Genomic DNA, 27561 nt, shown 5'->3' with positions numbered 1-27561 from the left:
TGCTAGTGGGAATAAAAAATTAGAAATCTGTTTCTCAGTGCTTAAGAAAGAAAATTATTTTTTTAAATACTTTTTTATGCATTTTCGCTGAAATCAATAACAATTGATTCAAATCTAGCTGACTGGATCACATAATTTCCTAAAATTTCTTGAAAATAAGTAATCCATATTACGCTTATAAGAGAAGTGACGAAAACCGAACAAAAATATTGCAAAAATACAAATGTCAATGATATTACCGAGAAATATAATTGCATAATTTGAGAAAATAGTATTCATCTGTTCAATTCCTTTATTTTGGATATTATTATTAAAACCATATAAATTCTAGGCTTTATACAAAACAGACATCTATCCTATCTCCTCTTTTTCTTCAAACAAGTTATTTTTAAACATAATTAGAACTATCATTGTTTAAATTTTATTTTTCTGTTCATTTTCTTTTGGATATAATTATTATTATTATTAAAACTATATTAAATTCTAGGTTTTATGATTCACTTCGGAACTAGTTTCATTATTTTACAGATTTCACACATCAAGCAGAATCTAGAGATAACACGCGTCTACAAAGCAATGGATTTTAGCTATTCACATCGCAAAGAACGAGCCAGACATCGCGATCTTACTCATTTTTTAAACTAATTTCACTCAACTGCAATAACGAAAGTGTTACCGAAAGCTTTCCACTAGAACCTCTAGTCTTATTCACTAATAATACTTACGTTAAAAATATAAAGTATGCACAGAACAAACAGGGATAGTTTATTCTTAGCAATGCAACATATACACTATCTAATCACTCCACAGGATGTTGAAGTGACTGTTTCAGATTCCCCGCTATAAAATGTGTTTTAACCCGACGGCTACTCTCCATTTCATGGTGATAAGTAGATCATGTTTAGTTCATATACTTAGATGTTATTCCCCAATATTTGTCTTCGTGCAGCCAAGGAAAATACGAGTGACCTAAGGGGCCTTTGTCACTACGAGTCTCGAAACGAGTAGTTGCAACACTTAGGTTGAGTATTTTCTAGTTGAATGAAAAAAATATTGGAGAATAACATAATTATACCAGCGGCAGTAATAGGGGAAATAATTTTGAACGTTTTGACTCATATTTCGAACACAGCAGAACCAGTGACATGGACGCGCGTTATCGTGACGTAGAACGACCAGAGTATATATTCCATATTTTTTGTTCTAAATGGGCTCATGCATGGTATAATTAGAAATATGCATTCACTTAATATGCAATTCATCTCTATCATTTTTAATGATTGAATACTATTTCTGTCTTTTAAATCATTTTTATAATTATTGTGTTTTCACTTTTAAAAAAATTTCATTCTCCAAGAAATGTGATTTCCTACAGAGAAATCAAAATAGGAGATGTTGCTTTTCATACATCAAATGTTGCATATAAAATTATGACAATTCATAAAGTTTGATTTTTCAATTTTTCAATTTGTATGATCCAGTGTTACCTAATAGAGGGAGAATGTACTGTGAAACTCCAGGTGCGGGGTAGTTGAAACATGGTTTCCCAAGACTCTCGTCTGGGTGGTCTCGTAGAAGAGCCCCAGCAGTGAGAGTCTGGGTAACCGAGAACTACAACAAAGTACAGAGCAGACACTGTGCCACTGCAAGGGATGTTTGTTTGTTACATTTACCTCAACATAAAACCTTGCGATCAGTATCACTGATCTTGATACATCGATCAATAGCATTTGCAAGCTAAGACGAAATCTCCTGTATTTAAAGTAACTATTACATATTTTTTTTACCTTCTATGGCTTCATCAGCTAAATTATAAAATTTTGTTCATCTTGTATATCATTTTAAATTACTAATTATGATGATTCAATTATTTGGTGACCATAAAAATATCATTGCTGAAAATTCCTCGGATCCTTAATTCAAGGTCAACAGTCCAATTGCAATTTAGTGTACAGTTACATTGAATCTTATTGGCGCCATATAAGGATAACATACATGTACAACTCTCAAAGCGACACCGGTATGTTTGCTTGCTCATGACAATCAGGAACTTGACAAGATTCATGCAAAGACATACAACGTAATTAGTGTCGTTAACTTCTCAAAGTGCATTATATAAACACCGTCTCGGATCCCATAACATGTTTACTGATTAGAACACTACTAACACCTTATAACCATGAATCGAGTCCGACTCTTACATATAAGTTTATTTTGCAACATAACTAACTTTCACAAATATACGCAAACTCGGGAAAAGGCATCACGTCAATGTAATTAGAGGCACTCGTCGTTGTTTTTATATCAGTTATCTTGTTGTATTTATCTAATTTTGTCTTTATGCGAAGTATTTTCTTAACTCACTTCATTCAAACAAACTCACTATTTTTAAATTAGTTGTAAGACCATTATTATTTTGTTATATCTCTCTGCCAGACAACTGTTTTGTCATTCCTAAATTTGAATCCCTAATCTGAGAATTGGGTAAAGTTTAATGGGTGATACTTTACCATCACTTGCTAAATGGCACAACTCAAACTTGGTTTTCATGAATTTCATGCAGGCAAACTGTACGATCACTTTGATGATATTTTGCATGCAATAATGTCAAGGAAACACTTATTATGCCATCAACTATAAAAAATACCACCAGAAGATGACTGTTAATACCATCACCGACATGCATCTACACTAACATTATATAATTCTACATCCCTGTTTTATGTACGTTATTTCACTAGTAAAAGTAAAAGTCTAATCAGATAAGATTGTGCCACTCAGACAGAACATCTCATTGTATTCACTACAGTCAAACCATATTGACTTTTTCCAAGTACTCTCATTTTTTCAATGCCCTCATGGGATAAAAACTTCTATGAAAAATACGTACTTAGTTACATGTCACTCACATAACGCTCCGGTGCACATATACTGATATAGTTTCCAATCAAAATGATCACCCTGCCACCTAAACCCCATCCCTCCACCAGTGTGCCTTCTAATGATAGCCAAATGTTGTTGTTGCAGGTCAAAATGATAAAAACTGGCATTTCTTGTCAGTCACCACATAGTAAGAGATAGGGGAACACCAAATTTTAGTGTGTCACTAGAAATTGTGTGTGTGTGTCAGTGACACGTCAAATTGGCTTAGAGGGCACACTACCCTCCATCCACCCCACCCTTATACATGTACATGTAAGTGCTTGCTTGCGTCAGTATGTATGTAAACAAAACAGTTACATTTAATAAATTGGGTTTTTTTTACAAAATTTGGATAAATATAATGTAATAATAGGTTGTAAGAGAGCCCAGTGACATGTGCCAGTGTGGATGATCACATTCATGTATTTGCACTCGTGCTTGCGGTGTTTTTCTTCAAAACTTTACTCACTACACTTGCGAAAATACAGCCATGTGGAATCTGTGTCATATTATCTATTACATTTACCATTATTTCATTTCTTATATTATAATTATATTATCATCATTACCATATTGAAATTACTTCATTTTAGAAATTTATTATCAGCTTGATTTTTTCAGTAATATCAGAGACTCATTGATTTGTTAGGTATAAAACATTTATAGAAAAATTGAACAGTTTTCCTGTTATCGATTTTTCCGATGAAAATAGTTTATTGTTGCAGTTAATGCACTTTAAGGTCACTGAGAATGTTATAGTTTCATACACATCTGCTGGTAATATTTGAAACATCTAGTGCAAACTTTTTACATGACAACTTCAACCATACAAAAAACTTTATTTTACAACTGAGACTTATGTGATATTTATTTATTTATGTATTAATTTGATATTTTTTGTGTCCTATAAGCCAGAGGGCTGGATGCGGCTCTTTTTTATGAATTTTTAAGTACTGCATAATTTGATAAGGCGATATATGACACCTTAATAAACAATAACATAACATAACATAACATAACATAACATAACATAACATAACATAGTATAGCATAGCATAGCATAACATAGCATATAGCATAGTAGAGCATAACATAGCATAACATAACATAACATAACATAGCATAACATAACATAGCATAACATAGCATAACATAGCATAGCATAGTATAACATAACATAACATAACATAGTATAGCATAGCATAACATAGCATAGCATAGCATAACATAACATAACATAACAGCATAACATAACATAACAACATAACATAACATAACATAACATAACCTCACACAATACAACACAACACAACACAACATAACATAACATAACATAACATAACATAACATAACATGGCATGACATGACACACTATTTGAAAGATGACAGGATTTTTTTTTTGAAAATCATATCCAATGTTTTTTGATAAACACCAGGCCGACATCATTTTAACTGTAATAGCCTAGTTACAGCTAGTGTAGCTTTAACAGTACATGGCAATGTCATGGTATTATAGATAATCTTGTAATGTATAGATTAGAATGTAGAAGCAGAAAGCTGTATACATGTATAATAGCAATATTAACACTACTAACGTTATCTATTTGTGACCAAGACTGCACACCAATTTACATCCAATACCCTGAATAATGACCATAGATTAAAAATAAAATCCTCCACCACATCCGGAACGTACAACCCAAAGTCTCCTCTACGACCTTATTTAAATGTGTAATGAGCTAGATAAGATAGCCATGACGTCAGCGTTTTCCATTGACGACAATTACGTACACCGCCCCTAATTCTGAACATATCATTTCCAAACGTTTTTTACAGGGTCACTCCACTGTTCATTAACCAACTGCTTTCAAATCATCTTTTTTTTTCTCTTGTCTCACACCTGAGTGATCACCACTTTCACTTTAGATCACCACGGCGATCATAAGAACCATTCTCTTCATCCGCGTGATGTGTTCAATCTCCCCTAGGGAGATGTGCCAATCTTTTGCCCAATTTGATGATTTCTTAGATGCATAATCACTCCTACACTTTTTTTTTTTGAGAAGTAATGGCACGGATTAAATCAGGAATAATTTGGATTCTCCATTCTTTGGAAACAGAGTGAGTTAATGTGTCAGTCTTAATATTAAAGGATGGTAAGTAGGTAAATTGAACCTGAATACCCAAGGTATTTTACCAGGGTTTCTGACCCTGTCTTTGGCGGTAAGCAAGGTAAAATCGTCTCCAGTTCCTGAGATATTTGTGTGGCGTTTCCACCAACATTATGATACACATGTACCTGGGACAGAAATCTATGCAAAATTTCCAGGATCACCCCTCCCCCTCTGTCTGTCTGACTGACTGACTGACTGTCTGTTAGTTTTCTGTCTAATTTCTCTCTCTCTCTCTCTCTCTCTCTCTCTCTCTCTCTCCCCCTCTCTCTCTCTCTCTCTCTCTCTCTCTCTCTCTCTCTCTCTCTCTCTCTCTCTCTCTCTCCCTCCCTCCCTCCCTTTCTCCCTTTCTCCCTCCCTCCCTCCCCCCCCCCTCTCTCTCTCTCTCTCTCTCTATCTCTCTCTCTCTCTCTCTCTCTCTCTCTCTCTCTCTCTCTCTCTCTCTCTCTCTCTCTCTCTCTCTCTCTCTCTCTCTGAAAAGACAGAGTTATCCCTACAAAAATTACGCATATTATTAAAACTATTCTTTAAATATCAGTTTTATCATTATAAATCTGGTAAATTTCTACTGTAGTGACGTTCAAAAAGAAGGAAAGTCAAGAGTTTACTTCTCCTTGACAACTACTTAAACAGCTACTTCACAGCACTGAAGATACTGATGATAAACAAGAAAGCTTCCTATTGGTTGATTATTGTCATATGATCAATACATTTTAACCAAAAACTGGCTGTGTTCTGATTGGTTAAATAATGTCATGTGATTAACAAGTAATCATACCATGTGACCACCACAGCCAATCAAATGCAGCTATGTGACCTCAACAGCCAATCAAATGCAGCTTTGTTATCTTACAACACTAACTACTTTTCTCACAAAGTACACATCTTGATGATCAAACTAGGCATATCCATCAAATGAGATTTACAGGTCAATATTTGATTTTTTTTCTCTCTTTCTTCTTAAAGATGTAAAAAGAAACATGCGGTTAAGGAGAAGGTAGATGGATAAAAATCATTTCCTTTGCTATAAATAGGTTACTAGAAAAAGTCAATCATCTTGACCTTTACATTACATTATAGTAATGATCATCTGGCAATTTATATGAAAGAAACAAGATGAATTTAGCTACCCTGTGAAAGCTAAATGTACATCTGGCAAAAAAAAAATTAAAAAAATAGAGTTTTCGATAACATGGCCTCAGAAAAAAAGAATAGATACCGGTCCATGGAGGTCAGGAATTTATTTGATTTAAGTTTATAATTGAATTATTTATATTTTGAGAAATATTTTTTCGACCCAAAAACAACAAAATGTTGGTCAGAATACCTCTTATTTTGATGAAATATGTACAGACATCACTGGGAAAAGGAAACAGACGTACATGAAGGTCAAGAAGACAAAGAATTTCTTATCATTTTGTTTGAAATGTTTAAAACTGTTTAGCGTTGGCAGCTTAAGTTAAACTAAGGTCGGTCAGGTTATCAGACACACACAAATTTTTTTATTTTGGCTTCAAGGAACTTTCATATATTTTTTTAGAGCTTTCATCTGTATTCAGAAAATTAACAAGGTAAATATTCTAAATATATGTATCTGGTCAAGAAAATCAGAAATTGTCAGTTTCCATGGCAACAACTAATTATCTTCTTCTTTTTTTTATCTCACCTGATATAGCACTGCAGGCATTCCTATCATTGCCCCAGCACACCTTGACTTGTTCTAAGAAAATGGCTTTATACATATTAAAATATACAGGAAAATCAGAGAATGTCAATTTCCATGGTAACAAGATAACAAATCTGTCTCTATTTTTCACAAAGGACTGAGGTGGAAATTTTACCAGTGGTGAATATTTTAATAGATTTAAAGTATTACAATTTCTAAGAAAAACTATCCCTTATGGTGCATAATGCTGAGAGCAGCGTAGTAATAACTTAGTTTCCTAGCTCTCAAGATTGTATCAGCAGTAAATGCATGTATTATAAGGTTTCTGTGTCTCTAAAAGACTGCATGTGACAGCTCCCATATTTTTCCATTATTTGCTCATTTTTTCCCTGGAAGTGCCGTCGGCTCAATGGCCGGCAGTGAAATGGAAGATTAAGGTGGGCAGCAATCATGAAATCTCAGCTTTTCTATTAGCCCCGGTAATCCAATTACAAATGTAGAGAAGTGAAAGCTTACAGCGTATTCAAGAAACTGACAATACACGTTCTTTTTCTGCAAGGAAATTTACATAACTAATATGATGTATTTCTGTTGATCTGAACGTCTGACCTTTAGGAGTTTAGAGAATAAACCGAGATACAAGCAGAGCTTATTATAGTGAAACTACACCCATACTAAAAGCATGAAGCTACATGTAAAGCCAGGCTCTCATTGTATCAGGTGTTGAAGAAACAGACTTGAACAATATCCCTCAGCTTCTGCCTCCGATCTCATCACTAATATCTGATTAAAAAAAAAAAACCAGTATAAAATCGGCGAAGTAATAAATCTTAATGAGGTACAACCCTTACAACATACAAATTGGCAAACATTAATTAGTGTGAGAGTTTTGAGGACAATTATTGAAATACGTGAAACTAGTGCAGGCTGGTATTAAAAAGAAATAAGAAAATTTAAATCTCGTTAATGTGTGGTAAGACTTGTTTCTGAAGCGTGAATGAGAGAGATTTATACAGCAATGATATGTCCATGGAACATGTCAAATTACAAATAAACTGACATACGTAAGGCCGGTTCTTTTTATTTTTGTGTTTCTCATGAGCACGCTAACCTAAATTTGATTCGTGAAAATAATGTTTTAAAATCGGCACCCTCTACATGCAAATCAGAAACACTTATAATGTCACTCATGGTATTAACCCCTTCAATACTGAAAACATTCCCGCCGAAATTGTTTGGACACAATTCTAGTTTTATGTAAGTTTTTGGCATATATCAACTTCATTTTAGACTGGAATTAAAGAAATATTACTTCCTAATAAAGTAATATTATTGCAATTATGAAAATATTCATATAAATTGGGTCCCCATATTATTTAAAACTTGTCTCTAGTCATGAAAGGGTTAAAGTATGATTTACCATCACAAGATGGCAACACCATAGGTGCCTTCTGTGTGAAAATTATCATTTATCTTGAATTGTGTTGAAGATGTTATGATGTATAACAACAAAATAAAACGGTTGTCGTAATTGACAGTACATATAGATCTCATGCAGAAGTAGAAAAAAAAAGCATGGCCTGCGAGTGAGATGTATTTTGAAATCCGAAAATCACCAAAGGCAGATGCAATTGGAACCATTTTAAATCGACTCTTGCTCAAGGTAAATACACTTATAATCTGTAGGTGAATATGTTCTAAAATAACGACAGTGATTACGGCACTTGTATCGGTGAGAAGTGTTATATTGAAAAATCAGAAGATGGCCCCCAGTAGCAACAAGTGAAGTGGAGATATTTCAAAAATTAGAATATACATCGAGGCACTTACGATTGCAAGAATCTGTTTTTCTAAATCAAAAGTACTGCCAGTTTAAATACTTGTGATAGAGTGGGGATGTTTTAAAAACTACAGTGTTTGTATCTGATATGTTACATGTATTTGTATCTGACAAATTTTTGAGGTCAGTTTTGTTAGATTTGGGGTGTTTTTATTTGAAATAGAACTACTAGACACTTCAAACTATGGATGTACCTTACTATCGATCAATCAATCAATCAATCAATCAATCAATCAATAAGTGGATTTAAAAAGTGCCAGTTACCACTACGATGTATAGCGTTCAGAGGCGCTGTACAGTTAGAATATTCTGGAGAATAGATTTGTCTTCAAATTCTTTTTGAAGGCATTAGCTGTTGGTTCCTATGAAAATATGTTAGCTTACTAAGAAAATATGTTAGCTTATTATATGAAAATATGTTAGCTTACTATGAAAATATGTTAGCTTATTATATAAAAATATGTTAGCTTACTATGAAAATATGTTAGCTTACTATGAAAATATGTTAGCTTATTATATGAAAATATGTTAGCTTACTATGAAAATATGTTAGCTTATGATTTTTGATTTAAGAAAAATATTGGAATATAATTTTTGATCAGCTGTAGTCATTTTTAACTACTTGATACTAATATTCTCTATTTGTTTCAAAATCACTTTTTTTAACATTTTGTTTTATATTAATTTTAAAATGTGTTCCAATAAAACAGGTACGGAATTAACATTACAGTAATTATTTAAAAAAAAAAAAGTATTACCAAATTAACCACACAAAGAAATAAATTAAATATCTTTAGGTGAGACAACGGATTCAATATTCATGAGTGGCAATACTTATAGAACTTGTTGAAAGAGCTCCCGCATGGAGGATGACAACCAGAATGGACAGCGCCCTCTATAGACAAACACCAGTGTGCCCTCTAATGAAAGCCAAATTTTGTTGTTGGGAGTCAAAATGAGAAAAACTGGGATTTCTTGTCAGTCACCCCATAGTAAGAGATAGGGGAACACCAAATTTTGGTGCTTCACTAGAAATTGTGTGCATCAGTGGTGCGTCAAATTGGCTTAGAGGGCACACTGACAAACACACCACTTTAAGTTTAATATAAACTACTGTGTGAAAGCTGTTTCTCTTTTCTCGCTAAAAGTCAAAGTTCATGCTCTCACTTCTCCTACAATACAAGTTACTTATTATGTTACATGTCAATCTGACAAAGTGACAGTATTTTGTGGTACAGGGTCAACACATCAACAGTATCTTTAGTGATTTAACAAACACACTTGCTATGTTTAGTATTCTGCTCACTGCATCTGTGCATGAGTATAAATGTACTTGTGTTGTAATTTCTTACAGAGCAGTTTTGGATTCAAAGCAGCTTACATAAGGACAGTGTGACTTTTTTTATCTAGTTTCTCACGGTAAAAAATTACAAAGAGGTGATAGTTCGTTTGAAAATGAACAAATAAAAACACTTTTGTCAACTTTTTGGGTTTGAAGACAATCTTGAAATTTTCATGAAATTGTGCTGTTCATTCTAATTTGTTTGTTAATTTTTTCCCGCCATTTTTTTTATTGACGGCAATGCATCCATAAATTCTTTTCCGTGCATGTGCAATAAAATACAACAAATTCCTTACATATACATGAAAATGAAATACAAGAAACCAAAAACCATATAAAACACCAAGAAGAGTGAGATATTACAGTGAATCATTTCACTGATGGACTGCAGTTGTATTTATGATGATGGATGCCCTGAAGGATCTGAAGGATCTGAAGGATCGGGACACGTACAAATGTACATGGGCAGTGGGCTTTCGAAAAGAGGAATTTAGTTCTTGTGTTAGAAGTGTAGTTGAACGGTATCATTACTAATTAAGTACCATCAGTGTGTCCTCTAAGCTGATTTGACCAGTAACTGATTCACACAATTTCTAGTAACACACCAAATTTTGGTGTTCCCCTATCTCTTACTATGGGGTGACTCACAAGAAATCCCAGTTTTTTTATTTTGACTCACAACAACAAAATTTGGCTATCATTAGAGGACACACTGAGTACCGAACATACTTTTCTGAACTTACAAAAAAATGTACATGTATAAGTAACACATTTTTATTTTTGACCACTTTAGTGAAGTTCTGGTTGTGTCGCTCTTGGACGGTTGGCCAATCAAGTGCAGTTCTTTTCATTTCAAGCTATGATATAAAGTGAATCCTGTTTTCACAACTCAATAGTTTTCTGTTAACAAACAAATAACACCTGGGTAGGCAGAGGAATAAGACTTCCACATATCATTTTTTGATAGATTTTACCTCCTCTCCAGTTACTACTACTCGCTCAGAGACTTGGAAATTATTGTTTTGCCCAATAAACAACCTTATCAAACTGAAACCCTTTATCATTAGACCTTAGGAACTCCCACTCAGCATTCAAATATTTACAGAACACTTTACCAATTTCTCATCCTTTTCTCCTTTTATTTCTGTTCCCACGTATTTTCTTTGAATATTAAAATCAAATTTATATATACATTAAAAAGAAAACACCTAAATGGAATTTGAAAAGAAGGGAATAAAAAAATGCATTAGGAAGTAAATTCTGGTGCCATTAGTATAGAGATCTATTAGCCTAAGGGCAGATCTCAGATTTGACGAGGAAAGTACTCGTTTTTAAAGCCAACACAGATGTAAACTCAGCTCTGTTTTACTCGCCAACAATTTATATTATGATTCTAACATTTGGGGACTTTGCATCTGAAAATAATGCATTTTCGAGTTAATTGATCATTTAATCTTATATAAAGTGGGAACTCACAACCCATGCATATTGAACCTGCTGTCAAAAATATGGTTTTACTTAAAATTATGGTCAATTTTTTAATACAAGAAAGTAGAATACCACGCCACCCCCATCCCTCCCTTTTCTGTAACCTTTATGGTAAAGTCACTGACAGCAAATAATGTAATCTAATGTGACAAGATTGACCTCTCTCAGAGTCTCTGTTAGTTATCAGGGTTCTAACACCTCGTTAGTAAAATCTCTGACTGTCTATGCGCGTAACAAATGTATCTTGTTAAAGCATGAAAATTAATACAAAAAAGATTCATAAAAATGACTTCTTGTCATCATTGTATGACACTGGTAATCCAGCTTTGGTTCACTAAAATAGACACAAACTAAATCTACTGTTCTCCAATGTGGTAGATTACACAAGTGGGTGATAGTGGTTCCTCTGTTGTGTGATTCTAATCACCCTGTGATCAAGATAGTGTAAACATTAGAAGTAACATAAATGGAAGTCCCAAAACAGTACACTGCAAGTTCATGGCATTTTGTCAATGAAACTCTGCTGACACCTCCCTACTGAGACTATAATTAAACCAACGTCCATTCAATAGCTTATCACTGTTGTATCAACATGTACATGACAATAGTTTAGCTTGTAAACCTAAGGCTCAATTACCAGTGTAACATAAAACTGAGAAATCACCTGTAGAGAATGCTTTTAGTGCATACTATCACACAGTCTTGTACTATACAATTGTTACGATCAACCCCACCGAATAGTGAAATGGATTTCTCTAGCACAGAATTCCATTCTTACCACAATCTGCGATAATTTATACTATTCGAGCATTGATAGAAATGTGATGACGTTACCGTGTTCTCATGTCGCTTACATGTACATTAAAACTGGACGTTGCGATTGTAGTAAACTGAACAAACCAACCCTTAGGTCATGAGTATTTTCGAGCTGAATGAAGTAAAATGTTGTGGAATATTACAATTATACCTCCTTGAGAATAATTTATATATATAAAAAAACCACAACAATAATTGCAATTTGGAACGTTTTGACTCATATTTTAAGCACTGCAGAACCAGTGACATAGACACGGGTTGTCATGACATAGTACGACCAGGGTATATAATCCATATTTTCTGTTCCAAGACAATAATTTGGCTCGATGAGTATGGTAAAAAACATTTTCAAACCATCAAAATCACGCAGTCACCAAATACAATGTACGCACATAGACATAAACTGGATTGAATTTACACCAAATTATAATATACCCCTATAACATTCTTTTCACTCCATTTGACTTTTATCTATTCTTAGACGTGATTTCATACACCATCAATAACACGTAAAATACTCGCAAATACACAAATTCGACCGAATTTACTCCCATTTATGTAACATGTACAAATGTGACAACATAATTTCAAATATAATTTTTTTTTTCTTGAGTCTTGACATTTATTTGTAGTGCAGTGAGACTGACTCGATAAATCATCAAAAGCGTAAAAAACACACATACCTATAAATTGAATTCAATTTACACCAAATTATATATACGCCCATGACATCCTGACTTGAAAGGGCACATTTTTTTCTATCCATTGACATTTGTTCATTGTTTGAGGTGATTCTATAAACCGTTACTATTTAGTAAAACCACTTGTATCCTGTTCGTAATTACCTCAGTCGTCCCTAAAAACCACTCCATGTCACAAACAACAAGTGATGTTTATATGTTGCTATGGCGACAGCCTCTTCCTTCCCCTGTGATCATGCAGAACTAAAGCCCTTAAAAGCCTGCGACTATATTACACTTGCTTTGTTTATATGTTTCCATGGCAACAGTCTGTAGCATGGGCTTTGTGTCTGCTCAATAGAATGCTTGAAGTGTAACGCGATCAAATTCACCAAGAGTACATGTATCCTTTTTCTAAATATAAAATTATTTTAAAACTCGTTCATCAGTCTTTTGGTGCTTGTATCTATGGCAACATAAAAATATTCGTAAACACGTAAACTATGATTGAAAACATGCAAACCTATAGAAAATAAATGTAAAAGAGGTATTGATGAATTACCTGTAGCAATATGTTTTTTGTGTTACATGTACATGCGCCTGACTAGTAGTGATTAAAACAAAATTGAAGGAAAAAAATCAAAAAATACAAACTGAAATTCAACAGAAAATAAATGACATATGAATTTCACATGACAAAAGTCTTCTTTCTTTTTTTTAATTTTTTTTGCTACTTTGCCCAGGATCTATGAAAAAAAATAATGCAGCAAATAAAATCTAATCTATATTTCTTGATATATACAGCCATGGGAGGGATAAAATTTAATACCATGAATTTCATTACTAGCCGGCGATTTAAAAGGCTATTTTTGCATCATTACCAAAGCTGTCTGCCTCTTGTTGGCATTGCAATTTGTGTCAAATGCTGCTATCGTTGTAAATGTAGCCATTCAGAACAGTAATGAACAAATAATGAAACGTTTCATTTGTATTAAAACTCCTGTGTGGCTGGCGGCAAGCTGTTGCTTAGCAACCTTGTCACAATCGTTTGGCTACCTTGTCATAACACTAAGTCGAGAAAGGTCAGGGAACCCAATCTATATGCATAGATGTATCTGTCACTCAGCTTTAGCGACTGACACAATCTAGGCGTTGCTGCGGCCCCTACGTTGCCATCAAGTCTGTTGGAAATTCAATTTTCACTGTATGAATACCATGTAATTTGATTAGGGCACAAATCATCAATGTTATTATAGTCACACAAGCTAAATCATTTGAATATGTCAACTAAGCTTTCAGCATATTGTGACGCTAAATGGTACAGCGTATTCAATCTTAAATTTTCATTTTTTTTATCTCGGCTGTCAAATCTCACCCCCACCTTGTCGTGATTTTTATTGTTAAAAATGTTACATTACGGCGTGCTCTTTTACGCATACTATGTCATGTTGGTAACACGGACTTGTCTGTCACACATCGTCAGAATCACAGGACATCAAACGCATATCATAAACTGAAATGTACATGTATAGTACAATCGTACTTAATGCGGAAAACTCTTTGACACACCTTGCAATGGATTTAATTTGTTATACTGACTTGTCTATCACGTATCGTTACAATTATATATACATCATGTAAAAACACCTGTCGTAAACTGAAACATGTAATACACTCGTACTATCGTAGAATACTCTTTGACATGTTTTTATACTGTAATACTGATGCACATTATACCTGTAATACTTACTTGTCTGTCACATATCATTAGACTTATAGGCATATGTAAAAATGAAAAATGCCAGTCAATGTGTCATTAACTGAAATGTACAATAGTCTTGTACTATTGTAGAATGCTCTTTGACATGTTTTTATACTGTTTTTGTAATTCTAACACACGTTATACCTGTTAGTCTGGATGCCAATGTGAATTCTAACTAAACCACGTCTGGTCAAAGTCACTCAATCAGCACAAAATGCTGTTCATCCAATCAGTGAACCCCAACTGCTATAGTGACGTAAACAGTGTATAAGTAAAGCATCCTGAGCTGACAAATATACCATATTTGGATATTACATAACCGCCTCAAAAAAAACTAACTTTATGAGAGACTGTTATTGATTAGAATTTTGTGATTAATTAACAAAGACATGATGTTAATGACTGTGTGGGTGGCTGTAAATTGCATCTCATGCATCTCAGGAATTCTAGAGTAATGACTTTGACTATACTGTGAGTGGAGGTGTAAATTGTAACGATACTGTATAGGAACTAGACTACAGGACTTCAAGAGTAACGACTTTGAGTATACTGTGAGTGGAGGTGTAAATTGTAATGATTCCGTACAGGGACTAGACTACAGGACTTCTAGAGTAATGACTTTGACTATACTGTGAGTGGAGGTGTAAATTGTAACGATACTGTATAGGAACTAGACTACAGGACTTCAAGAGTAACGACTTTGAGTATACTGTGAGTGGAGGTGTAAATTGTAACGATGCTGTATAGGAACTAGACTACAGGACTTCTAGAGTAATGACTTTGAGTATACTGTGAGTGGAGGTGTAAATTGTAACGATACTGTATAGAAACTAGACTATATATATTGTGAGTGGAGGTGTAAATGGTAACAATACTGTATTACAGTGTATAGAAACTATACTACTGTACTAGTACATACTTGTTTGTCGCATATCATCAGTATCAGTCAAATGCAGCAACGCATGTCATAAACTTAAACTTACGTCAATACACTCATACTATCGCAAAATAACTTTGACAAGAGGCACTTTAGTCACTACTTATTTCAGAGAGGTTTTTTTCCAATCCAATGAAATAAGTGAAAATAAGTCTTCAGCAAAAATATTCAGGTTTAAAGTATAAGTTATTGCATCCACATTACGTCATGCCATGATTCAAATGAAAGTAAAATGCTTCAAATATATTCAAAATAATATTCAATATTTTGCATTTTCCAACAAGGGAATATTATGTTTCTTGCTTTCTAGACATGAGACATACATTTATTTTTCATTATCAGACACGGAGATATATATATATACTAAGAACAGAGTTAATGCCTGAACATTTCTGGAAGTTTCCGAATTTTTATAACTTTCATGAATTACATACTTCATGCAAAAAGTGAGACAAACAAGCAATCTTTTTATATATGTTTATTTACAAAGCGTTCAAATAGGGAACTTGCAAACCTGCCATGTTGAATGTTGCATCATGGGAAATGTGGTAATAAATACTAATCAAATAGTATTGTACACAATGTCACATTGCTTTTAACCACAAATAATCAATTCATAGTCACCCTGATCATTATGGGAGATTTATTTTATTGGTAGTTCCTGATTAGGTATTACGATAATCACAGAAAATCCCATAGTCCTTTGCGTCTGAGCATGCTCAGTCTGGATTGCAAGTTCCCTATTAGATTTGACAATGACTGACTATTTACTGATTTATTGTATTAATTAATTGATTGATTTTATTTATTTATTCATTCATTTATTTGTCATTTGCACCTTTTTGTAAGGAATTGTCAGTATCAGCACTTAAATATATGTACAGTTGCTCCGTTGTGTCTATTGTTATTAAAAGGTGTGCTCATTGGTCAGAAGACCTAATGCAATAAATTGAATTGCATTATATACATTATTCACATGTTATCATTTTGCACAAAAGAAAGGCACACATACATGTATGACAGTGAATATTATAAGCAACACTTCAGTTGAACATTTCTTATAAATTCATTCCTAATCACACATGCACATCAGTTTATTTTACATGCTATGAAATATAATTTTCAGATTAGTCCAATTTTGTATTCGCAATTATAAACACTTGATAGCGGAAAATATTTAATTATCAAATTATATGCTTGACTGAGTCTTTTCAAAAGGAAGTGAAATGAAATTAATTATCTTCAAATAGGAATTTGTAATTAATGTTTAATACTAATGGGATATATGTATTAACGCACACGTACATGAATACTTTTCATTTTCAAGGGCATTTTTAATTGCCTTAATTTCAGAAATGTGTCTGCCAATGTTGTACAGACAGGGTTAACAGGTTAGCTCTGGCTATGTAGGAGGAGGGGAAGGGGGGAGGAGGGGGTAGTTACACTGCTGTAACAGCAACATGAGGAGGGGGTAGTTACATTGCTGTAACAGCAATGTGTACATTATTGTACATTCATTTGTGAAATACATGTGTGACCAAGGTCCTTAACTGTGCAAAAGCAAGACAAACCAACAGACATGAAAACTTGAGAGGAGTCAAAGAAAACACTAAAACGACCAACAGACATAAAAGTTAAAAAACAGAAATCTGTTTGATAATACTGCGTGTACTTGAACTTGAAGTTGATATTATTACAAGTCACCTGTCATTTCTTCTAAACAAGTATAGAGGGCGCTATACACTTGCAAGAGGTTCACATACATTGTACCAGAATAAAGCTAACTGACAAATTCCTTTAATCAATTCAAGACATCTTTTGAGAATAATTGGATGCTAAATTGGTTTAATTCTTATTATTTTTACCTATATTTTAAAAAATTGTAATGTACCGCCAGATTTTTTTTCTTGATTTTCACCCTGAGAATTTATAAAACAATTTTATCATGGCGTCCTACTTGAAAAATCAATGTGAAACAATATTTACTAAGTCCTTATTTATAACTCAATAAATTGCAAAACACAGATAAATGTGCAAAATCTTTGTTATTGTATGTACAATAACAAACTTTCACACAATTTTTTTAGCTTTTTGCGATGTATTGAGTTACAAACACAGACTTAGTCAATGTTGTTTCACATTGATTTTTCAAGTAGGAAGGCATGATAAAATTGTTTTACAAATTAAAAATCCAAAATAAATACCCAATCCTCATTCTTATGGCCACTTTCAAATTGTCAAAGTGTATATGTATTATCATTTTTATTGTAAAAAAATGTGAGCAAGGTACAGAAAATTTGTCTAATGATGCAAAAACACGGTCCAGCAGCAACTCTGATTATTAATAACTATTTCTCACAATTGCTCATTTTCAAAAAAAGTATCTATTTTCTCAAAAAAGTTGCTCTTAATAGCACACAATTTTACAGAAAAGCTGGTAAAAATCACTCGATATTATAAGAGTGCAAGTAATGCCTTGAGGGAACACTGGTCGACAAAGTATATAAATTGTACATTCAAACAGTGAAGAAAACGGCTTTCAGCGAAGGGTCAAACGAGAGTAACTGTTTGAAAGAAGTGCATCCATTATCCCTCACTATACAGCTTTCAAGGGATTACCTAAATATCCCTTTTACTGTGTACATGTTCAAATCATAGTTTGACTATAAAGATAGAGGTGTCCTCTTCACATCACGATTGAAGGCAACCCACGCATTCTGTATCTGATGTCTGTACATAAGGCCCAATAAAAAAAATCGTGTGGTTCCGATTACGCTCAATTTTACTTAGAATAGGTGGGGTAGGTAGAATTTTTATTTTATTTTATTATATATTTTTTTTCATGTGTGAGTGTCTAGTTCAGGTTTTCCATTGTTTTCCAAATGGTCTCTGTGTTATTCATTTCTTCCTATCAGATGTACAGCCATTACAGATTGGAAGAATAGTTTTATATTGTCTTTTTAAGTTGATGTCAGTTTCTGCATCCACTATTTTTTTTGAGACTTCAAAATTTTTGTGATTTTATTATTTTTTTCTCGAATATGTAAAAAAAACAAAAACATTTAGGGTCAGCAGTGAAAAAGTAGGTGGGGGTCAGGTAACCGGAACCAAACAACTGGCTTAAACGCGAAAAGTGCAGGCTACATTTAACTTGCTTGTTCAGTTTTTTCGTCGTTTTGTCTATTAAATGTCGTAATTTTGATACTAAAGTTCAGAAATGCAACTGCAAACTAATTATTCAATTTTTCTTTTAGGAAAATTTGCAGGAACAAATGTCTAAAATACCAGCAAGTTTGGAAAACAATATGTCTTCTCTCTTGGTGCTTTTAGTTGCTAGTTGGTGACAATGTTGCTAAATAATATCACTTCGTTGTTGTTAAATGTTGCCAATTTGTTGCAAAATATTGACAGTTTGTTGCAAAACATTGACAGCTTGTTGCAAAATATTGACAGCTTATTGCTAAATATTGAGAGCTTATTGCTAAATATTGACAGCTTGTTGGTAAACATTGACAGCTTGTTGCTAGATATTGACAGCTTGTTGCTAAATATATAGCTAAATATTGACAGCTTATTGCTAAATATTGAGAGCTTGTTGCTAAATATTGACAGCTTGTTGCTAAATATATAGCTAAATATTGACAGCTTGTTGCTAAATATATAGCTAAATATTGACAGCTTGTTGCTAAATATTGAGAGCTTGTTGCTAAATATTGACAGCTTGTTGCTAAATATATAGCTAAATATTGACAGCTTGTTGCTAAATATATAGCTAAATATTGACAGCTTGTTGCTAAATATTGTTAATTTATAGCTAAATATTGACAGCTTGTTGCTAATCTTTTGCCATAAATAGTTGTGAATGAATGTTCAATAATCAGTTTGTAGTTAAATGTTACTGCTTTGTGATAATTGTTGATAAATTGTTGCATAAAAACAACTTACAAAGGATTTCTTTCATCAAAACAAGAAATGGGTGAAAATTTCAAAGGTTGCCACACATTCAGTGACATTAACTATATCCATACATAGAACAAACACTACATACATGTACATGCATGTTGTATGTGCCTCAAGGGTTTGTACGCATTACATCAGTACAGACGAGATTTACTCATGATCAATCTAAAATCTAATACAATTTTAATGACTTTTTTCCTCTCAGAGGAAGGTAGTACGCAATTGATGGTTTTTACAAGTCTCTTCCTTTTGCTAGTCTAGTGCTATCCGTGGCATCAAATCTCAAGATTTCTCTTTAGTCTAGTGCTATCCGTGGCATCAAATCTCCAGATTTCTCTTTAGTCTAGTGCTATCCATGGCATCAATCTCAGGATCTGTCTTTGTACATACAATAACAAACCTTTTTTACACATTTTTTTTTAGCTTTTTGCAATGTATTGGTTTACAAATACAGACCTGGTCAATGTTGTTTCAAATTGATTTTTCAAGTAGGAAGCCATGATAAAATTGTTTTATAAATTAAAAATCCAAAATAAATACCCAATTCTCATCCATATGGCCACTTTAACTTGAGCAGAAACTGTTTCTATTGCACTGTACTATTGCACTGTAAAAGAATAGCAATTTAAGTACATGTACGTGTACGGTACTTTATCACTTTTCAATGTGAATTGGTAATGAAGGTTCCTGCTGTGTGTGTTGTGTTTTTGTTATTATTATGCTGGAGTTGAAGTGTGTCCAACCTTATGTTAAAAAACATCATAGCATATGCCAAAAAGTAACTCTGGTTGTTCATGCAGTATTCTTACCTACAGTAGTTACATGTACAGTAATAATATTCCTGTGAGCCTGGAGAAAAATATTCTTTAAATTTTTTGTCAGGGAGGTATGATCAAACAACCTGTACAAAATGTCATGGAAATAAGTAATCTTCATAAAAATACCTAGGAGGTAATGCACCTTGTATTATCTTTACATTTGTTTTGAAAGACTTTTAAGAGGGACCCAAGGGAACAAGTTAAACCTTTTTAAAAAAGTTTTTGTCTGGAAGGGGTGATGATAAAGCCTGCCCTCTAGTGATGATTAGAGATGGAAAGTTTGAAAGTTGAAAACCTAAACCTGTCTTCTGTCTTTTCATCTACTCGCAAAAATATTGTTATTTATTATGTATGGTCTATAAACTGAATGATGAACATTAAACTTTCATGTTGCTGCCAGGAATAGTCTGATATTGAGAGTTAGTTTAAGTTTTTTAGAAGGTCAGGTAACTCTTGAGGGAATACAAAGATGGCAAATCACTGAACTATCGGCAAACTAATGCAGACACAAAGTAAAACTAAAATTGCAACATGTTGGTATAAATTATCAATTGAATATTGATGTACAATGTAGTAATACACTTAGTAATGTAGTTATCTTTCTGATAGTGATTTTTCTCAAGTGACAGTAGATGTGACCTAACTTCTAACTTTACTCTTCTAGAGCACATTTCCAGAACTTCTAAATTCTAGTCTTTTTTTCTTTCAATTTTTGTGCTGGGAATTTCTCCCAGGAATTTTCTTTTAGACAAATACACATAACCACAACCACACTTTCTAGGTACAGAAATCCATTCAGTTTTGGGACCGACTATGACAAGGCTATGCACATTTAAAATAAAATACCTGATGAACCCAGGTACAAATGTAGATTTCACCTCCATTTTGTATAAAATTTACCATCCTTATCAAAAACACAGATAGGGTAACCTGATAAGATAGCTAGATGGGGAACTCAGGTAAATTTTATCTGATTACGGCAAAAACCAGTATGAAACCACCCCACCCCAACCCACCCCCACCCCATTAAAAAGGACTGGAAACACAAGTAAATCTAATTACACCCTTAACAAAAACACTGGTAACCAACCCTAGTAAAATGACTGGGGAACTCAGGTAGATTTTACCTACTTTAATACAGCCCTTAACAAAAACAGTGGTGGGGAATCCTGGTAAAATGACTGGGGAACTCAGGTAGATTTTATCTACTTACCACCCTTAACAAAAACACTGGTAAGGAATCCTAGTAAAATGACTGGGGAACTCAGGTAGATTTTACCTACTTACTATCCTTACAAAACATCGATAGGGAACCCTGGTAAAATGAGTGGAAAACCAAAGGAGATTTTACATTTAACAAAAACACTGTAGGTAACTCTGATAAAACTCAGACCACTAACCACTAAGTGGTCTGAGGGTAAAATAGCTGGCCAACTCAAGTAGATTATATCTGCTAATACTATTACCTTTAACAAAAATATTGCTATGGAAACCTGGAAAAATAACAGGTGAACTCACTTAGGTCTTACAACCTCAATGTTTTACAGTTACTAACTGTAAAGTTTAACCTAGATATTTTCACTACTAGAAAATTTTGCAATTTTACAGTCTACAGCTAATTCCCAAAGACTAATTTTTACTAATTACCAGACTAGCACATTGTTTTCATGTATAAGAAGGCATTTTAGTCACTATGTATTTTTACTACTTACCAGACTGGTACGTTGTTTTCATGTACAAGTAGGCATTTTAGTCACTATTTATTTTTGTGTTTTTGTTTTCTTGCGAAATTAGCAAAAATAAGTCTTTAGCGAAAATTACCAGGTTTACAATATCACCCTTAACAAAAACATTTGTCAATGAGCAATTGTCCAGGTGGAAACAAAAAATAAATAAAAAATCACTGCATAACAGTTGTTAATGGAAGCCCTACACAATCAATCAATCAAGTTAAAGGTATGGTAACATTATTACAGCAAAAGCTGATTAAGTCATCCACTGCTTCAATATCATCCACCATAAGTGCTTTTTAATTGAAGTCCACCAAAGGTTGTGTGTGCTTTCATATAAATCACAGTCATTGCTTTTCAGCTGACGCCAAGCGTGGGCCTCGTAAGTGACACGTCGAAACAGTATGAATTTACACAACAGATGTGGCTTACAGAAAAAAAAAACATTCAATACAAAAGCTGTAAAGTATCTGAGAGTGACATGAAAAGGAAAGCACATAATAATATCAAAAATAAATAGACTTTTAGATATCAAATGACAAAAAATTTTGATTCTGTAGATAATATTTAGGCCTACTTAAAAAAAAATTGTGTCGTTCCGGTTACGCTCAATTTTAGAATAGGTGGGTGTAAGTAGATTTTTTATTTATTTATTTATTTTGTGTGTGAGTGTCAAGTTCAGGTTTTCCATTGTTTTTCCAAATTGTCTCTGTGTTGTTAATTTCTTCCTATCAGATGTACATCCATTACACATTGGAAAAACAGTTTACTTTGTCTTTTTAAGTTGATGTCAGTTTTTCTGCATCCACTACTCGTAAGACTTCACAATTTTTGCAATTTTATTATTTGTTTTCTCGAATACGTAAAACAAAAGTTTAGGGTCGGCAGTGAAAAGCTAGGTGTGGGTCGGAAAACCAGAACCAAACAATTATTTTTGTTAGGCCTAAGTGACACGTCGAAACAGGATGAAACAGTATGAATTTATACAACAGATGTGACTTACAGAAAAAAAACAAAGCTTAATATAGAAGCTGTAAAGTATCCGACATAAAAGGGAAAGCACCGCATTATATCAAAAGTAAATAGATATCAAATGACAAAAATTTTTGATTTTGTAGAAAATACTTTTAATGTAAATACTTTTTAGTCATTATGATTTATGTATACTTAGGATGGGTTTATGTAGCTCAGATTACGAAGAAAACTAGTTCGAATTTTTAATTACTTATGAATGACAACTATTTTCAAAACCATTCAGGGTTTGATTAAATTTACCACGCTGTAAGTAAAAAGAGTGTCATTCAGTTTGACTCTACTGTACAACGCAAGTTTCTCCGGTTTCCTCCTGTACTAACACTGAACCAAAGGAGCTGGCACTAGCTAAGGGTGGTAATTAAATACATAAATTTTATGATTTTGCTGAAAAAAAGTAACATTTATACACAGAAATTAACAACAAATTATTTGCACTTTGTGGGATAAAAAGTTTAATGCATTTCTTTCATTTTTTCATTACATAAGAAATTTTTAGTTAAAAATAAATTAAATAATTTGATAATTACAAAGTGTGACAGATATGTTAAATTCAATTTGATGTTCTAAAGTTAAAAAGAATTACAATTTACACAAACATCATTTTCATTTTCATTTTCAGCATCTTGCAAGCAACTCTTCTAATAAAAAATTGAAAAAAAAAATATATTAAGAGATGCCAGGAATCAGTGCCATTCAACGTAGAATGCACTTTTAAAAATAAAATGTTTACATTTTTAAATTTTTCTGTTACTTTGTTAAAAAAAACACAAACTTATTCCCAGTTCATGTCAAAGGTGAAAAAGAGGGGTCACCATATACATTTTTTACATAGAGGTCAAAATGCTATAAAAATTAGAATTAGAGTCCAATATGGCTGCCGACTGCTGTGTTCACTCAATGGGAAAATAAGTCAAATTTCTCAAAAACAAGATGGTGAACCCTTAAAATTTCTCTTTAATTTCAAAAAGAACAGGAACAAGCTTTCATATGGTGTAGTTTGGAGAGACTTTAAGTTCAACTTTGAGTTCTTCAAGTTCAAGAACTTTGATTTTCTGGGAAATTTGTCCTAAGGGTGCATTCTAACACTACTTTTTAATCTTTGCTTGCTATGGTATGACTCAATTATATACAATGTACCAATGATAGCCAAATTTTGTTGAGAAATGAGAAAAAATAGGATTTCTTGTAAGTCACTAAACAGTAAGAGATATTAGGGGAACACCAAATTTTGGTACGTCACTAGAAATTGTGTGCGTCAGTGGCGTGTGAAATTGCCTTAGAGAGCACACTGCAATTTTCACATGTAATAATATTGGCCGATGGCAGAATTGTAATTTGGGTGTAAAAAGACAGTTATTTGGCAAAGCTGATCCTACACAAAAGAATAATCAAAGTGAATCTCAATGGCTTCATTGATAAGATACATATAGCAGTAATCCAAGACCTTGAGATCCAAATTAAGGGACCCACCGAAGAAGCAATTTAAGTTGAGAAATGAATCAACAAACTAATAATAAATGTATTCCCTTTTAAATAAAATTGCAACCACAATGGAATGAAAAGATGCCATTTGTGAAACCATATGAAACTTTGACTACAAAACTGTTATTATATTAACCCTATAAATCATAATGCTATTATCTTCCATTGTCCCTACAAAATGCGTAGGTGGAAGCAATATATATGACAGGAATACACAATGCAATATTTACAATTTTATCCTCTGTATACTGTTACATAGCATAGCCCATAGAGACTTGACTATCTGGCTTAAAATGTCGATCGAGCCACTTTGTCGAGTCAAGTAGCCAGTTTTCTAGCCAGCCACAGTCGACTCTGAGTCAGTTTTAAGTCTCCCATATAAGGCCAAAAAAAAAAAAAAACATATCTGGTTCTGGTCAGGGTAAACTTTCTAAAGTGGACGCAAATTTTTTTTTTTTTTTCCTATTTTTTTTTTTGCAAATTAGTAAATACACATTTTTTTAAAACTTTACATACTCTGTTCTATCATATTTATCTCTTGAAAAACTTTTTCTTCGAAGCAGTTTAGGCTTTGTATTTATGCAGTCTTGGCATGTAGGGTAGATTTCAGCTGCTTGTTCTCCTGATATCAGGAATAAATAAGGAATGGGAAAGCAAAAATTATCGGAAAAAAAAGGATCGACGCGAGGGTATTCAAGGCACGCGCGCGCTGACCAGAACCAGATAAATATTTTTTTTTTTGGCCTATATCCAGATATAAAATGCAACATTATCTTGATTATTTCATTCTACAGAGTTGGCTAAATCTTAACCCCATCTCCCTTACAAAATATTCTCAGGGTAATTTTTTTATAATTATTTTCCAAATTTCAATATGATGCACATTGTAATAAGCATGTCTGTCTATGATTATTATTAATATAGATATATGCATTTTTTATTATAACCTTTGCAGATGTTGCCCAAGCCATTTTGAAAATTCTGCTTTTTGTAAGTTGGCATGTGATCATGATGAAACAAATACTGCCTGATTTTGCAGAATGTACTCACATTATACTCTGAATACACAGAAAAAAAAACACTTTAATTTGGTCGAGTACCATTAACTATCTTTTCCATCAAAAATATAATATGCGCATAAGACAACTAGCACTCAGTAAAACAGTCTGGCATAAGACTTTATGACATGTGTATAGAGATCACTGACATCTGGGCAGGTGAGAGATATGGTGCGTGGGTAGATACAATATAAGTTGGCAAGTAGATGTGAATTAAGATGGTACATCTACATTTTCTGATTTCATAAGATTAAATTCATTTCAGGCTCCTGGGAAGATATAAGTTGGTCCCTTTAACACAGCCACCCTTTTTTCTTAATGGAAATGAAAGCCTTACTATAAGTATAATTAAGTATTAAATTCAATATCTAAGCATGTTTTAAATGCAATATGAAGTCTGGAATAAAATTAATTTTTTTAAATTTAATTCTAGCGTTTAGGTAGTCATGGTAACACATAGACCCTCCATCGAGGTGGAGGGTCTATGGGTAACAGTAGTCTAGTCGAGTTTACAAACTTTCACACCTATTTGAAGGTGTGAAAACAATACTGTATATAACAATGACCACTATAAGTGAGGACATTACAATGTACATGGTTATTAGTAGACAGTTTACACATGCTAGGGTTATGAACTTCGTCTGACCAAGGTCAGTTGGGGGGTTTTAACAAATCTTGCGTCTTTTATCATATATGGCGGTGATCTACTGGCTACTTTACGCTATTGTGTTTCGTCCGCTGCAACTGAAGTATGATGTTGATACGCATTTGTTTAGATATAAATAGTATAGCGAACGGTGTTGTAAATTAACGACACTTAGAATTTTACACAATCCTTTTTTACATACGTACACAATCGCGGAAAGAATTATTTCTACAGCACTGTCAGTTGTGTTTGTTGGAAACTGAAAGACAAACAAATTATATACGCCGAATGAATGATAATATAATAACAGTCATTAATAACTAACTCGGTGAACATGTAACTTACCTGTCTCTCTCTCTTGAATTTTAAAAAAGCTTCCTGTAAATTTGCCGTCTTGCCATTTTTGTGGTTCTTCGTTTTCTTTGTATTGTTAAAATCGACCACAAAGACATCTGATTGGACGGTGTTCTCGACTTCGTCCAGCCGGTCCGAGTCTTGATCCTGGGTGAAGATTTGTTCGTTCATCGCCATCTTGAAATTGAAAATGAACGAGGAAGTAGGTGTACGATATAATATTGACAGAAATAAAAACACTGAAATAAATTTAGAAAGGCAAAAATATAGCGACGTGCTTGTGTTTTTAAACAGCAGAATTACACAAAATTTAGAATTCACAGCGCAAGTTAAGTTGAACTTGTCGGTAACGTGAGTCGAGCGGTATCAATATCAAAACATGGACTACCTGACGACAGCTAACTATCTCGACATACACCATCACATATTTCGCTAGCCGCTACGTTTTGGCAAAGGAGAAACAATATGACAAGAACCAGAAGCAATGAAATATGTAGAATATTTAACTACCTGTACTGTTTGGCCGTTGTTTTGAATGAAGCCTAGGAGAATTCAAAACACGTGAATTGTAACAATGCTCAGTATTGGCTGGACCTGACAGATATGCTCCAAATCAGCCAATCACAGTGAGGTTACTTTAAGTGTAAAAATGCAAAGCGCGCAGGGTGTTAACCTTTGACCTGAGTCAGGTGACACGATACAGTCGAAGCGTTTCCCATGGTAACAGGCACGCTGTTTATATTAGATGGCGATATTGATGAAAAACACCATTCTTTCAACCACAGTAACCAATGTCTGTTGTCCCATAAATAATTCTTGTCATCCATTTTACTCTTAACATCATATAGAATGGA

At 33.4% G+C, this 27561-nt stretch overlaps 1 protein-coding gene across 1 annotated transcript in view; it reads right to left on the bottom strand.

Annotated features, from left to right (window-relative positions):
* Positions 1–26982, bottom strand: part of LOC144451779 (uncharacterized) — a 118707-nt gene extending 91725 nt beyond the window's left edge. The window contains exon 1 of the mRNA XM_078142682.1: positions 26699–26982. Coding sequence (XP_077998808.1) covers positions 26699–26884 — 186 coding nt within the window. The 5' untranslated portion in view covers positions 26885–26982. The remainder of the gene's footprint in view (positions 1–26698) is intronic.
* Between the last annotated feature and the right edge of the window lie 579 nt (positions 26983–27561).

The sequence above is a fragment of the Glandiceps talaboti genome, chromosome 21 (assembly GCF_964340395.1).
Source record: "Glandiceps talaboti chromosome 21, keGlaTala1.1, whole genome shotgun sequence".
Lineage (NCBI taxonomy): Eukaryota > Metazoa > Hemichordata > Enteropneusta > Spengelidae > Glandiceps > Glandiceps talaboti.
This window is presented reverse-complemented; position numbering and strand designations above follow the sequence as displayed.